The sequence below is a fragment of the Dipodomys merriami genome, unplaced genomic scaffold (genome assembly GCF_024711535.1).
Source record: "Dipodomys merriami isolate MVZ:Mamm:240054 unplaced genomic scaffold, mDipMer1.0.p SCAF_57, whole genome shotgun sequence".
In the NCBI taxonomy this organism is placed as follows: Eukaryota; Metazoa; Chordata; class Mammalia; order Rodentia; family Heteromyidae; genus Dipodomys; species Dipodomys merriami.
In genome coordinates this window covers 4,457,820-4,473,343 of record NW_027206146.1, presented here as the reverse complement: position 1 = coordinate 4,473,343, position 15,524 = coordinate 4,457,820, and the positions used below count along the sequence as shown (strand labels likewise).

The 15,524-nt window shown below is 60.0% G+C and overlaps 1 protein-coding gene across 3 annotated transcripts in view; it reads right to left on the bottom strand.

Moving 5' to 3' along the window:
• Positions 1-15,524, bottom strand: part of Shank1 (SH3 and multiple ankyrin repeat domains 1) — a 42,549-nt gene that overhangs the window by 15,198 nt on the left and 11,827 nt on the right. For 2 of the 3 annotated variants that reach the window (XM_070000874.1, XM_070000875.1), the window contains exons 9-17: positions 12,728-12,805; positions 12,042-12,108; positions 11,179-11,509; positions 10,486-10,679; positions 7,981-8,094; positions 7,759-7,834; positions 7,354-7,380; positions 401-483; positions 34-158 (exon numbers count right to left, since the gene is read on the bottom strand). In XM_070000874.1, the coding sequence (XP_069856975.1) occupies positions 34-158; positions 401-483; positions 7,354-7,380; positions 7,759-7,834; positions 7,981-8,094; positions 10,486-10,679; positions 11,179-11,509; positions 12,042-12,108; positions 12,728-12,805 (1,095 nt within the window). The remainder of the gene's footprint in view (positions 1-33; positions 159-400; positions 484-7,353; positions 7,381-7,758; positions 7,835-7,980; positions 8,095-10,485; positions 10,680-11,178; positions 11,510-12,041; positions 12,109-12,727; positions 12,806-15,524) is intronic. The other variant, XM_070000876.1, reaches the window with a different exon arrangement.

The following is a 15,524-nucleotide window of genomic DNA, read 5'->3' as shown; positions in this document are numbered from 1 at the left end:
GGGGGTGGGGGGGGGGTTGTCTCCAGGACTCACCTCGATGAGGAAGTCTCCCATCCGCAGTCCAGCCCGCCATGCCACACCGCCCTCGTCCACCGATTCCAGGTACTGCAGCGCCGGGAAGGCCGGGGTGGGGGTGAACTCCTCGATGGGGGTCTGCGCTGCCGGCGGGCGGGGTCGGAGGGGAGAGAGTGAAGAGACCCAGCAGGGGATGGGGCTCAGACCCAAGTCACAGAGGCCTCACTGTCGCTGGGGGACCACCAGCACCCCAGGGTGGGGTGGGGCAGTGGAGTGGTGGGCTGGGGTCTTCCCCACCTCCCCTTCCCACAATCCCCACCCTAGCCCTGCTTCCTGGGTCCCCAAGCCCTCAACCCTGCCCCTCCCCTCCCTGGCCAGCACTCACCCTTGGCCCCCCGGAGCACGAACCCAAACCCTTCGCTGTCTTTTTTCTGTAGCAAAACGGTCTTCTCCTTGATGATGTAATCGCTGGCAGGGAAGCAGGAGACATGGGGGGGGGGGGCGGGAAATGATGAGACACAGAGTCCAGGCCCCACCCAGCGCCCAGCACCCCAGCCCCGGATCCATGGCTGTTCATGGCACCTCCTGGGTGGCTCTTCCACACTCTGTGTGCATGTGCTCCCCGCAGCCATCGCAGTCCTCCCCCTCAGAGCTCAGAGTGCTCTGGCTCCCACTCACTGATTTTCATTCATCCATCCATGCTCCCCTCCGCCCGCCATTCAGCAGGTAGTACCCAGCCTGCCCTGCACACGGCACCCACAGGAGCGCAGGGGGAAGGCCCCGCATTACCGCCGCCTGCCTGGGGTCCCCGCTAGCTACTTCCTGTCTGTGACCTTGGGCCTATGCCTTTCACCTTGGGTGCCTCAGTTCCCTTATCTGTTATGGAGGCAATGGCAGGCCCCTGTCTAATGGGATCATGGTGTGGGGGGGCGGGTGGAGGAGGAAATACACAAGCAGTGTTCAGCACAAATACAGCAAAGGTGTGTCTCCAGTGGGCTTCCTTCTCTGTTTTTAGATCAAAGTAGTGTGTGTGTGTGTGTGTGTGAGTGCCAGTCCTGGAGCTTGAACTTAGGGCCTAACTACTGTCCCTGAGCTTTTGTTTGTTTGCTTGCTTAAGACTAGTGTTTACCACTTTGAACCATACCTCTACTTCCAGCTTTTTGGTGGTTAATTGGGGGATAAGAGTCTCACAGACTTTCCTGCCTGGGTGGGCTTTAAACCATGATCTTCAGATCTCAGCCTCCTGAGCAGCTAGGATTTCAACCACCAGTGCCTGGCTAAAGTAAAGTATTAAGCTTACTTTGCCCTACTGGTTTGATAAAACCCATGACCTTGGCATATGGTAGGAAATGGCTCTACTGCTGGCTCTAGCCACCAACTTCCCCCACTTTTTTGTGGCAAGATCTTATTAACTTTGCCCAGGGGCTGGCCTTGAAGTTTTGAACTTCCTGCTTCCCAAGTAGTTGGTATTATAAATGTGCACTACCATGCCTGGCTTGACACACGTCCTCTGATTATACTCCTTCACACCTCACTATGTAGGTATGACTATGTCACCTCCAAGGTGTCTGGGGCCATGGGAAATACAGCTGGCTGTGCTCCGCCCAGTACCGAGGTCACTAGCTGTCTGTGACTTCCTGTCAATGCTCAGCAAAATGCAACTTAAACATGCAGCCCTTCCTCACAAGGCCACCTGCCCTCGGCCCGTGTGGCTACCGTGCAGGCCAGTGATAGCTCACAGGAAGTTCTGGTCGACAGCACTAACTTCTGTGTCCCCCAGCTCATTCCAAGTCTATCTCTGCATGCATGTACCAGCCAGAAAAATACAAACTCTCCACCATGGCCCCTGTCATGCTAGCAGACCCCCAACACTAGAAACTCCCCATGATGGCACCAGCCTGGTAGGGCAGAGCCCACTCACTCAGTAAGTACAGTGAACCCCCAACTCACCACCTTCCTGTCTCAATGTTTGCTTAGGATCCCCCCCAAACAACAGTGCCAGACTCCCCGACATCATCATGGCACTCCTCCCACTGCAAGAGGACTCCACAGCCCAGTGTCCAGCCCACTCCCTTCCAGAACCCCCTAGAACCCTCCAGAGCCATCAGAACGCATGCCCAGCCCTGCCTCTGAGCTCCTCTGAGGCCCAAGGAAAGAGCACTTTCAGCCAGAGCAATGCCTGGGGTGTGCTAACAATGCCCAGGCCCCCTCAGTAAACCCCCCCTTGGGGCCCTAACATGCTCCAATAATAGCCAAGCAGGCTGGCTCCTCAATTACTTGCACCAGAGTCAGCAAAGCCATCCTCCACGCATACTCCCAGGTCTTGCACAAACCCCCACACGCTCCAATAATATAACTCCCCCTCCTTCAATCCCGGTCTATTCCCCAAACGCACCCCCTGCACACATCTAGCAGGGAAAAATAACAGCCCCATGCAAGCACCCCTGAGTGTGGCTCTGACTCCCTGCAATGCCCCAGCTGTGTGCCAATGCCACGGTGTGCTGCCTGTGCCCCAGCAGCCCGGCGCCTGGTGCGCCCCACAGCACATGCACTCAGACACACTCTAGCCACTCAGCCCTGGCTGGCTAGCCTCACTCACATTCCATCCAGAGAGCCCAGTATGATGGCTCACACCTGTAATCCCAGCTACTCAGGAGGCAGAGATCTGAGGAGCACGGTTCCATGCCAACCCTGACAGGTCTTCAGTTAACCACCAAAAAGCTGGAAGTGGAGCTGTGGCCCAAGTGGTAGGGCACCAGACTTGAGCAAAAAAAGCTCAGGGAAGGTGCCCACATCCTGAGTTCAAGCCCCAGTACTGGCCCAAGGGGGGAAATAAAATCCTGGTCCAATAAACACACCCGTACTCCACCCCACCCCCATGTCCTCCTCTGCCTGACCTTAGCTGTGCCCCAAGGGTCAGGCCACCTTTGGGGAGGGATGGGGCAGGTGTGGAAAGGACAGAGTGCTGAGGGAGGGAGGGAGGGAGGCTCTGAGGAGGGGCCAAGAGGAGGCAAGTGGACACAGCTAATGGAGTTGGTTCAAGGGGTCACAGCTGCTTGGTCCTGACCAGGCTTTCCGTGACACACTCGCCCATCCCTGACCCTGACCAAGGCCTCCTCCACGTCCTCCACGTCCTCCGTGTCCTAGCTATGCCCACCACCCCAGGTCTCTTAAGGCCCCCCTCCAACAGCCACCGGTGCCCTTCAGCTCTCCTTCATACATCACTTCTTTTCTTCCATGCAAGCCCCAGACCCCGGCTCCCCCCATCTTTCCTTCTATTCCCCATAATCTGTCTTTCAGCCCCACACCATCTTCATACCCTATCCTGAAACACAGCCCCCCCCCCCACGCTGAGGGGAGCTCTCCCCTGGCAAGACCCTCAGCTCCCTCCTGACAATGGGCTTCTGAGACAGAAGGAAACAGAGGCACAGAGACAGTGACTTCAACAGTACCCCCAGAAAACCATGCCCTCCATTCCACAGCACCCGCATGCCCTTCCCCCCTACCCAGACACTCCAGATTCAACCCCCAGCCACCCCTCCAGCACCTGGAGCCCGTCCAGGTTGAAGCCAACCCCATACCACAGGTGACCCACTGAGGGCCAAGCTCTTCCCCTCTAATTTGCATGTGTATCTGCATATTCACTTAGTCCCTGTTGTATTTACATATTCCCACCAGCCCCTGGAGAGGCTACACCAGCCCTTGCTGCCCGCTTTCTAGCGGTAGAAACTGAGGCACCGAGAAGGAACTCGCTCCAGATCACACCAGCCAGACAAGACCGTGTCAGTCCCAATCTGAGTTCCCTCCCAGAGCGACACCCCCAATAATCAATGCACCCCGAGTGTCCCAGCACCTGGGCCACGACTCTGCGTCCCCCTCACCTCTCCTTCATCCCGCAGACCTCGCAGCCCCACTCCCATGACCTTGCCAGGTCCCCGCTGTTCCGCGAGCCCGCCCCTCACCCCCCACCCCTCCCACCCCCGGGCGGCCCTCGGGGCCCCTCTGTGACCTCCCCCTCCCCCCTCCGCTCCCTCCCAGGCCTCCTCCATCTCCCTCCGGCCTCTCCCGCTCATACGTACCAGGGAGGTGACCCCATGGCGCCCCAGGCTGCTCCTGCACTGTGGCCCCCACCCATGGCCGCGCTCCCGCGCGTGGATCCCGCACCCCTCCTCCGCCGGCGAGCAGCCGCGCTCATTTACATTCTGCGTCCTCCCGCTCCACCGCAGCCCTGCTCAGCGCCACGCGCTCTGCACCCACAGCACCCGGCTCTGGCGTCCCCCCACTCTCCCTCTTCCTGCCCAGACCCCGCCACCCCCCATGCCCGCTGCCCACGCAGCCGCGGCAGCATCCCATTCACGCTGGGGCGCGCTCCACCGGCCCGGCAGGAGCCGGCCCCGCGCTCGCCCCCCCCCACCCCGCGCCACCACCCCGCGGTCTGCGAGGCCAGGGCCCCGCCACCCGCCCGGCCCCCTCGCCCCGCAGATCCCCTTCTCCGCGCACTGCCGCCAGAGGCCCCCACGGGGAGGCCGGCCCCGTCCCCCACGCTCAGGCCCAGCCTGTGGGCCGGGGGGGGCCCTCCACGCTCGGAGCCCCCCCCACGGGCACGGCGGGAACTGGGGGAGGGGCGGGGGGCAGAGAAGCGGGGGAAGGGCCGGGCAGAGCCGTCGCAGTGCCCGGGAGAGACCCACTCCCTCCCACGGGCGCACACGCACACGCACGCAGTCCTGCTGCAGGTCACACAGACAGACACTGTGACAGGGACACACAGACAGATACAGCTGGGGGCGGGTCGCGGCCCCCACCTCCCCGTTTCACACACACACACGCGGGCACACGCACTACCAGTCGCGTGCACTCCGCCACACGGCCACTGTCACACACGCAGCCCCACGCTGTCACTGCCACACGCGCGCTCGCTCGGCCGCAGGCCGCCGCACGCGCACCCACACAGCCGCACACTGACACGCAGCGCGGCGAGCGCGGAGGGAGGGAGGCCGGGGGCGGGGGCTGCGTGACGGGGGACGGCTGTGAATGGGAGCGAGGGGCATGAATGGGGGCCTGGCCCACTCCAGGCAGAGGGGCGGGGACTGGGGGCGCGGAGGGCGGCGGGGAGGGCCCGGCCGGGCACCCGGGGGGGGGGACAGGGGTCCCATGGGGGGGGTCCTGGACGGAGAGCCGGGGAGGCAGGGGGGAGGCGGGGAGGCTTCGCGGCTGAGGCCGTGTGCGGGGAGCGGGGGGGGGGGGGCCGGAGAGGGGGTCGGGAGCTCGGGGAGGGGGCGGCGGGCCCGGGGCGGCGGCGCCGGTTACCTGTAGATGTACCAGACGCTGCGCCGCCGCGGGCCCAGCGCCGGCCAGCTGGAGGAGAGCGCGGGGGGCTGCGGCACGGAGCCCCCCGCGGGGCCGAGCCCCCCGCCCGCGCCGCCGACGCCGCCGACCGCAGACAAAGCCATCGCCGCCGCCGCCAGGGCCCCGGCCCGGGTCCCCGTCCCGGTCCCGGTCCCGGCCGCCCCCGCCGCCGCCGCCGCCGCCGCGTCCCCGCTCGGCCGAACCCCCGTGTCCGGGCCCCCAGGCCCCGCCTCATGCTGACCCGCGCCGGGAGGGGGGCGGGCGCGGGGAGGGGGCGCGCACCCCCGCGGGAGGGAGGGCCGGCCGGGGGCTCACATGCCGGGGCGCGGGGGGCGCGGCGGGCGGCGGCGGCCGGGCTCCACGGACGGCTCCGGAGGCGCCGCGCGCTTTAACCCCTTGGCGTCCTGCGCCGGTGGCGGGAGGGGGCGGCGGGGGGGGGAGCGGGGCCTCGGCGGGAGGGGGGAGGGAGGGAGGGCGGCACTTCCGGTCGGCCCCCCTTCCCCGGCCCTCCCGCGCAGGTGCAGAGGAGCGCACCGCATCACGCCAGGCGCCCGGCCACCGCGTGTGGGGACGCGAGGACAGAGCCCCCCGCCGCCGGCGCGGGGACCCCGGCCCCCACCCCACACCGGCCCGGCACCCCCTCCCCAGGAGGCCCGGAAGAAGCAGGACCTCCAGCCTCGGCCCGGGCCTGGGAGGGGAGGGGCGAGGAGAGGAGGTCCTGTTCCCCCTCCCCTTCCAAGGAAGCGGTGCGGAGGGGCTCGGCCCCCGCGGGCCATGAGAGCGGGGTGGGGGGAGCAGCGGGAGGGGTGCGCGGAGCGGGGCACGCGCCGAGGGGACCCGCCGGGGACGCAGGTGCACCGCACAGGCCCGGCCGGGCACTGCGGAGGGGGCGGGGGGGAGGGACTCAGATGCAGCGCGGCGCGCACACACGCACGCACACGCGTCGCATACACACATACATGTGTACACGCGCCCGCACTCGCACCCGCGCGCGTGTGTACACGCACATGTGCACGCACGCATACAGGCGTGTACATATGCATCCACACGCACACGCGCGAGCACACTAAGCACACGTACACGTGCACACACGTGCCTACACTCGGACACCTTTACGCCACTATACACACGTGCGCGGACATGCACACGCATGCACACACACCGGGAGTGGAGACGGCCAGGCAGGTGTGCGGGACGGGAGGGAAGAAGCTGAGGTCCGTCCCCCACCCCGCACGCACGCGCACACACTCGCACACTCAGCTGCTAGAAAAAGTGACTCTCCTCACTACCCCCCCCCAAGGCCAAGGAGACCCACGGAGAGACAGACAAGAAGCAGATTTGGGGTGCGCGTGGGGGGGCACCTCCATACTCACCGGGGCCCAGCGCGGAGCGTGTCCGGTGGTCAGCACCGCTGACCCTCCGGGCGCCCCCCTCCCCAGCCCGGCCCCAGTCCCCACCGGCCAGAACACAGACACGTAGGTTTGGACACATTTAATGGAAGGGTGCTGTGAACAAGGGGACCCTTCCCTGGACTGGGGGTGCGGGGGAGCTGTCATCTTTCTAGACACCAAATCAGGACCTTCCCTCCCCCCCACGGTCCTTCCCCTGAGGCCCCCAGAAGGGAGGGAGGCACCCCAACATTCCAGACTCCCGGGGGGGGGGCGACACGAACACATGCACACCGGGTGCCGGCGCGCTCGCAGACCGCTCCCCAAGCCCCGACGTGCGCAGCCAGCCGTCCGACACACGCACGCGCAGCACCGACACGCACGCACCCGTCTGCACGGGGCGGGACCCGGCCCCGGGTCCGAGGCGTATTGACAGCCAAATCCATGGAAAGGCTTTCCAGCCAGCCACACATGCGGACAGAAAGGCAGCCATGCAGGCCCGCGGAGACGCGCCCTCGGCTCGTGCACGCGCACACACCCGCACGCGCGCCCCGCCCCCCGGCGCCCGGCCTGACCCCGGCCCCGCCCCGCCCGCCCCTCTCACCTCCCGGGGCCAATCCCATCCATCAAGCTTCAGAGGCAAATCAGCCAGCAGCCAGGGAGGGGAAAGGTGTCAGTGCGCCCGCCCTCTCCCCGCCCCCCGGCCCAGCCCGGCCCTCCCCATCCTGGGGACCCGCGCCCGCGAGGAGACAGGGGCAGACGGGCAGGACAGACACCAGGACGCTAGCCAGCCGCGCCCCCTTGAGCACCCCAGGCCCCATCCAAAGCTGGGCGGACTCAGTGGCTGACAGGGATGGTATGGGTTTTTGGCTGTGCCGTCTGAAGCTAACTCAGCTCCTCCCACCCAGCAGACACCTTCCAACCCAGAGGAGGGTCGCTGTCTAAAGTAGTCTTGCAGTGGGGGTGAGGGGTAGGGGAGGAAGGACACCTGAGGTGTGGGGACATTTACCTTGGGGCATCAAAGCTGTCGTAGGAGCCCACAGTATAGTGCCGGAAGAGTCTCTTGGCCTTGTCACTTCGGCTTTCTGCAAGGGGCAGGGGGGAGAGCAAGGGACACTCTGGGACCCTTACTTTGTAGATCCTCAGCCCATCCCCAGCTCCCCACCAGTAAGCCTGGACCCCCATTCCTGTCTGCAGGAGAAAAAGCTGGGCAGCAGTGGGGTTCCCTCACCTTGCTTGCCCTCTTGGGAGCGGTTTGCCACCTCTTCCAGGCAGTCAGAGGGAAACCATCCAATGCGACCTTTGACCTGGCCTTCCCAGAAGCCTCCTTCCCCGATGCTGAGCACTGGAGAGGGTGCAGAAAACAAAAACAAAAACAAAAACAAAAACCAGCTCCAGATTTCTGCTCCTCAGGCCCCAACACACTGCCCTCCCACAGTCCAGTCCCAGTGTTTGGTGCAAGGGCGGCCTTCAGAATTCTCCATGGAGGTGGGGAGAGGATGGTGGTAGAATGGAATCACATCATGGACCCAATGGGGAATTCAAAAGGCCTGGCAAAGAGATCTACACCTGTAATCCCAGCTACTTGGGAAGTGGAGATTGGAAGGATCAAGGTTCAAGGCCAGACTGGGGGGAAAAAAAGTTAATTCCTCCCCACTGCCCAATCAATAAGCAGAGAATGGTAGGGCAGGCCTGTGACCCCAGCCATACAGGAAGCAGAGGTAGAAAGATTAAGGTCAGGCCACCAACAAAATGTGAAATCCAGTCAGGTGCCAGTGGCTCACGCCTGTAATCCTAGCTAGTCAGGAGGCTGTGATCTGAGGATGGAGTTCAAAGCCAGCCAGGGCAAGAAAGTCTGTGAGATTCCTATCTCCAATTAACCACCAGAAAGATGTAAGTGGTGCTTTGGTAAAAATGTTAGAACACTAGCCTTGAGCTGAAGAGCTCAAGGGACAGAGTCCAGGCCCTGAGTTCAAGTCCCATGACCAATTAAAAAAAAAGTGAAATCCTATCTTAAAAAAATACCTAATGGGGGCTGGGAAGGTGGTTCAGTGGTAGAGTGCTTGCCTTGCATGCATGAGGCTCTGGGTTCGATTCCTCAGCACCACATAAGCAGAAAAAGCCAGAAGTGGCGCTGTGGCTCAAGTGGTAGAGCGCTAGCCTTGAGCTGAAGAGCTGAGGGACAGTGCCCAGGCCTAGAATTCAAGCCCCAGGGCTTGCAAAAAACAAAACAAAACAACAACAACAAAAAACCCTAAGGCGTAAAAGGCTGGGTTTGTGATTCAAGTGGTAGAGCACCCAAGTTCAAACCCAGTACTGTTCCCCCCCAGGATCCCCCAAGATAAGGGGCAGGTCTACACTTGGGCCCTGTGGCCTGCGAGCCTCGCAGTTAGCACAGGTCTGCCCTCTGCCGGTTCACGCAGCGCAGGTGGACTGGATGGACAGAGGGGGCGGGGCCTCCACACTGGTAAGTGATGACCCAGGAAGCCGGTCCCCTTTTGGTTTGAGCTCAGGGCCTGGCACCTAATAGGCAGGCGCTCTACCACTTGAGCCACCCATGTCCCTTGCCCTTTTGCTTTTACAACCAGAGTGTGTTCTGCTAACGCAGAGCGTCCAGGTCAGCAGAGCTTGGAGCTGCAACTACTGGAAGAAACTGAAGAGCTATACATGGATGCTGTGCCTGGGAGAAGGGAGTGAATTAGACAGCAAAGGGGTCCAGAAAGAAAAGGGAGGGAAGGAGGAAGAGGAAAAGGAGGGAGGAAGGGACAGAGAAAGAGGAGAAGGAGGGAGGAAGGGAAGGAGGAAGCAGAGAGGGAGGGAGGAAGAAGGAGAGGGAGGGAAGGAGGGCATTTTGGAAGAGTTGAAATAGAAAATAACAGAACATTTGATAAGCAGCCAACAGAATGAACCCCAGAACCCTGCAGGGGGCTCAGTGAGGACACTGGCTTTGAGGGAGCTCCCTCACTGACTCCTCAGTTTGGGGTTTGGTTCAGTGATTGGGGGTGTGGGCCAGGCCTGGCCTTGGATGCAGGAGGGTGTATAAAGCCAGAGGACTGCCAGGCATAGGTGGCTCATGCCTGGAATCTTAGCTACTCGGGAGGCTGGGATCTGAACATCCCGGTTCAAAGCCAGTGTGGGCAGAAATGTCTGAGAAACTCACAACTCTAACTGACCGGCACAAAGCTGAGTTGGAAGCATGGCCAGGTGGTAGAGCACTCAGAGCCAAGCAAGACTGCAAGACCCTGAGTTTTTTGTTGTTGTTTTTTTTTGGGGGGGGGTCCGGCCGTGGGGTTTGAACTCTGGGCCTGGGCGCTGTCCCTCAACTCTTCAGCTCAAGGCTAACGCTCTACCACTTGAGCCATAGCACCACTTCCGGCTTTTTTCTTTTTGCTATGTGGTGCTGAGGAATTGAACCCAGGGCCTCAGGCATGCAAGGCAAGCGCTCTACCACTGAGCCACCTTCCCAGCCCAAGACCCTGAGTTTTAACTACGGTACTGACTTACAAAGAAAGAGATGACCCAACTCCTGCCACCCCACCAGATCCCTTGGAGGGCATCTACCCCTCAAAGAAAAATGTCAGGTGAGGGTTGCTGGCCAGGCCAGGGGCAGCACCAGAAGCCCTGCTTCTGGCCTGCACAAGTGAGCAGGAAAGACCAGGTTTGGACTGGAGTCTGTCCACCTGGATGATGGGTTTGGGGAGACACTTGTGACCCAAATGCCCAGCCCCACAGTTACCTTTGATCTTCTCGCCCTTGCTCAAGGAGATCTCTCCTTCCCCTTGGGCCTGGTAGGATTTCACAGCCATGAAGGACCGGCCAGGCACGGCTGAGTAGAGCTTTCTCCGTCTTCCGCGGCTGCCCAGGGAGCCCCCGGGGCCCCCAGAGCCCCCGGTGCCCCCGGCCGGGCCTTCCCGGGGGGCTCCACTGGAGCTGTATACACAGAGGGTGTGAGAGGCAGGGGGAGTGGAGGGAAGGGGCGCCTTGGGTGGGAGGGAGATGAAGCATCAGCTCTGGGGTCTGGAGTTCCAGGGAAGAGGGCATTTGGGGGGGTGCCATCTGCCTGCCCATGCCAATCTGCAGCTCCCCTCTCCTGACTGCACCTCAGCTCCGAGCTGCGTCCCAGCCTCTCTACATCACCTCATCCATCATCTCCTGGGTCACCTCCAAGTCCCCTGCCAGCTGCCTCCTTATCCCACAGTGGCGCCTGCCCTTCCTGCCCTCTCCCTTCTCTTCCCTCGGTGGCCTCAGTTTCTTCTGCTTTCCCTCCCCAGCTCATCTGCAGGCCTGAGGACAGGGTCAGGAGAGGGGCTCACCCAGAGACAGCCAGGGGCTTGGAGGGCCCTACCACGCTAGGGACACGGGCTGGAGTTGGGGTGTTTCTAAGGAGGGCATCTGGCTGAGGTGGGGGGGGCTCAAAGCCCTGCCCTACCTGGGCCGCCCACGAGGCTGCCTCTTAGCTTCTTCGGGGTGCCTTCCTCTGGACGGGGAGCGGGCCCGGGCCCCGCGGGGGCTGCTGGCACTGCGGAGGGTCCCGCTGCTGAGCTTGGTGCTGGGGGCTGGGGGCTGGGACTGGTTCTGGGGGCCTGAGGTAGCACCGGGGGCCCCAGAAGACGAGGCTCCCGGGGCCGAGAACACCATCCAGTCTGGCAGTGCCATGCTGGTGTCGCTGTTGGCTCGAAGCAGCGCTGGGGGCACCGTCAGCCCCGCCCCGGGGGTGCCCCGCCGCCGGGCTGCATACTTGGGGGACTCCTGGAAGGGCACTGGTTGGGGCACATGGGGTGGGGGAGAGATGGAGACAGACAGACAATGAGGAAGAAAAGGAGAATGAGAGACGGAGATGAGAATGAGGGGGACTGAACACACCCTCCACTCTTCAGGCCTGGGGATTCTAGGTCTCTTCCTCATCCATCCAATCAAGTTCTGACTGTGTGTGTGTGTGTGTGTGTGTGTGTGTGTGTGTGTGTGTGTGTGTGTGTGTGTGTGTGTGTGTGTGTGTGTGTGTGTGTTCATCCTGGGGCTTGAACTCAGGGCCTGGTTGCTATCTCTGAGCTTTTTTGCTCAAGGCTGGTGCTCTCCCATTTGAGCCACGCCTCCACCTCTGGCTTTTTTTGGTCATTGGAAATGAGTCCCATGGATCTTCCTGCCCAGGCTGACTTTAAAACTCAATCCTCAGATCTCAGCCTCCTGAGTCACTAGGCTTATTGGCCCCAGCACCAGTGCTCGGCTCAAGCCTGGACGCTAATCCCAACATCAACCCCAGTGACCCCCATGGGCTCCCTAGGTGCCACTCACCTACATCCTGTTCCCGATGGTTGCGAATCAGCTCGCCCAGCTCAAAATTCCCAGCAATCACGGCCACCTGGACGGAGGGGTGCAGCCAGAGGTCCAGGGGGAGAGACAGGGCAGAAACTTACTGGGATCTCCCCAACTTAACCTTCCTTCCAACCCGCCGCCCCCTTTTTGCAGCACTGCTTTGTTGCCTGATGCCTCATCCAGCCTTTTTTTTTTTTTTTTTTTTTTCTGTCACAGGGCTTGAACTGAGGGCCTGAGCGCTGTCCTTGAGCTTTATTGCTCAAGGCTAGCACTCCACTACTTTGAGCCACAGCGAGCTTCTGTTTTTAGGTGATAAATTAGAGATAAGAGTCTCAGGCCTTTCCTGCTTGGGTTGGTTTCTTTTTAGTTATTTTCTCTGAGGTACTAGGATCTGGACTCAGGCACTCAAACCGCTGAGCTACACCCTGAATCCAGTCCCGGGTGGCATCTGGACTGTGATTGTCCTGCTAGAATGACAGTGCCCACCACTGTGCTCAGTTATTGGCTGAAAAGGGATTCTGTGAACTTTTCTGCCCAGGAGGGCCTCAAAGCACCATCCTTGCTGACTCAGTCTCCCCACCTGAGCCCGGCTCCCTGAGTCCTCTTTATCGCCGCCCCCACCCCAAGCCTTGCAGCCACTGTCATAGCCACCACTGAGCCCACACCTGGAAAGGAGTCTGTCCATTGTTATTTTTCACATCCTTGTTCGCCCCTCGATAGAGAAGGATCCTGGCACATGTCTCCTGGGTGTGGGGGGGAAACAGAAAACCAAAATCAAGGCTGCTGTGAGTGCCTGGCATGCAGGGAACCACCTGGAAACACGAGGAAGAAAACCTGCTTCGCTCAGGATGGCACCACACAAGCATTCTGGATTTGTCCTGTTTCCTCATTGTGTTGAGACAGGGGCTTTCCATGTAACCCAACCTGTCCTTGAACTCATGATCCTCCTGCCTCAGCCTCCGCTTGGGCTGGGATTACAGGTGTGCATTCATTACTACACTCCGCTCATAAGCACAACACTTGATGGTTAGTCCAAAAGGGTAAAATACACGAGGTTTCAAAGATTTAGTATGGGGAAGAAATTAAATGGTCTAATATTCCATATTTAAGGGAGAAATTAAGTGATGTGCTATTCCTCCCCCCACCCCAGTCCTGAGGCTGGAACTCTGGGCCTGGGTGTTCCTGAGCTTCTTTTGCTCAAGGCCAGCACTCTACCACTTGAGCCACAGTGCCACATCCAACTTTTTTGAGTAGTTTATTGGAGATGAGATTCTCAAAGATTTTCCTGTTAGGGCTGGCTTTGAACTGCAATCCTCAGATCTCTACCTCCTGAGTAGCTAGGATTACAGGTGTGAGCCACTGGTACCTGGCTGTAGCATTCCTTGTTTAAGTGATATTTTAGAAACATCAGGTTAAGTAAAATATGCTACTGCAGTGAAAACCACCAATTCCTCTTTTCCTCGGCCACTAAGAGGACATTTTGGAGCTGAGGCTCGAGTTATATCCTATTAGCCAGAGCTGAACAGAACTAGGGTTTCTGGACCCCAGAGTCATCTGGGGCTGAGGCTCCTGGGCGAGGAGCTATGGCCCAGATTCTACCACTAGATGGCAGTAGCACCACACTCTGCACGGTGCATGGAAGGTACTCATTGGATTTGTCCAAAGTTCCCAGAGAGAAAAATGAGTACCTCTGGTCTCCTAGAAACTTCCAGAACACCTCAAGGTCATGTGGCTGGTGATAAGTAGTGCTCAGACTCAAGCCTAGGACCGTCTCACTCTCTTAGACTCCGAAGGAAGGCCCAGATGCCATCCACACCCATTCTTTACAGTGCCAATCATGTCATCAAACTCTTGCCATGAGCTGGGAAGTCCTCACCTGAGCTACCTCACGGGAGGCTCCTCCTGCCCTGGCTCTAGAGGCCTGGCCTCCCCCTCTGACCCCCCCCCCTTGCTCCAGCCCTGGGCTTTTGCACTGTGATTTCCTCGACGCATAGATCTCTATTCCCAGATTACTTTCTCACCTCATTAGGGTTTTGCTCAATGTCGCCTCTCCTGAGGCAGCCTCTGTCTATGAAAGAGCCTCTGATACCCGTCCTTCCTTCATTGCCAGGTCTCAGGCATTCTTCTAAAGCCAAAATGAGCCTATTTGCCCCAAATTCCACTCTCTATGCCATTTGTCATTTTTGTGTCTCTCCCCACTCACCCCAAAGTTGGTTTTGTTTTTTTGGTTGGTCGTGGACTTGAACTCTGGGCCTGGGCGCTTGCCCCTGCGCTCTTCAGCTCAAGGCCAGCGCTCTACCGCTTGAGCCACAGCGCCACTTCCAGTTTTCTTTTTTTTTTGGGGGGGGTCCGGTCATGGGGCCTGAACTCTGGGCCTGGGCGCTGTCCCTCAGCTCTTGAGCTCAAGGCTAGCACTCTACCACTGGAGTCACAGCGCCACTTCCGGCTTTTTTCTTTTTGCTTATGTGGTGCTGAGGAATCGAACCCAGAGCCTCATGCATGCAAGGCAAGCACTCTACCACTGAGCCACCTTCCCAGCCCCCCACTTCCAGTTTTCTAGTGTTTTATTGGAGATAGTCTCACAGAGTTTCCTGCCCAGGCTGACTTTGAACCGTGATCCTCAGATCTCAGCCTCCTGAGTAGCTTAGGATGACAGGTATGAGCCACTGGCACCCGGCTCATCCCAAAGATTTTACAAAGGGGTACACTTTTTGGGGAGCAGCACTAGGGTTTGAATTCAGAGCCTCGCACTTTCGTCCAGGCTGGCCTGTGATTCTCCTATTTATGCTTCCTTCCATAGCTAGAATGACAGACACACCTGATACCACAGCCCTTCTTTCTTTGAGATGGGATCTCATGAACTTTTCTCCTCCAGGAATGGCCTGGCATCTCCATCCTCCCTCACAGCTAGCAGGACAGCCATGCTCCATCACATTCAGGTATTTGTTGAGATGAGATCTTAAGACAGCTTTGGGGCCAGGCTGGCCTCAAACTGTGATCCTCCCAGTATCAGCCTCTGGAGTAGCTAGGATGACAGGCGTGAGCCATCACATCTGGCTAGTGGATAGGGCTTTTTAAAAACAGCTTTCTTTCCCTTGTCTCAGCCTGTCAAAACCCAGGCCAAGCCCCAGTTCATCGCCACTTGTGCCCCTCTGTTCCAAGTCACAAATGCCTTCTCATCTCAGCCCTTCACAGCATGTCCTCTGAGGCCCCTTGGACAGGGCAAGCTCAGAGAGGGCAGTCCCAGGCTCCAGGCCACACAGCAGTTAGTAGAATAGTCAGTATTCCAACTGACCTTCTGGCCCTGGTGTTCATCTGTGTCCACGTGATGGCCAAGGTGACCATACAGCGAGAGACTCCAGCTAGTGTGGTGGGTGTTCTGTGGGAGTGCGCATGCGTTCACTGTGGCCATATGCTTTTTCACATGTTTGTGTCTGCCCGGGGTCCCACTGAGAACTGTGG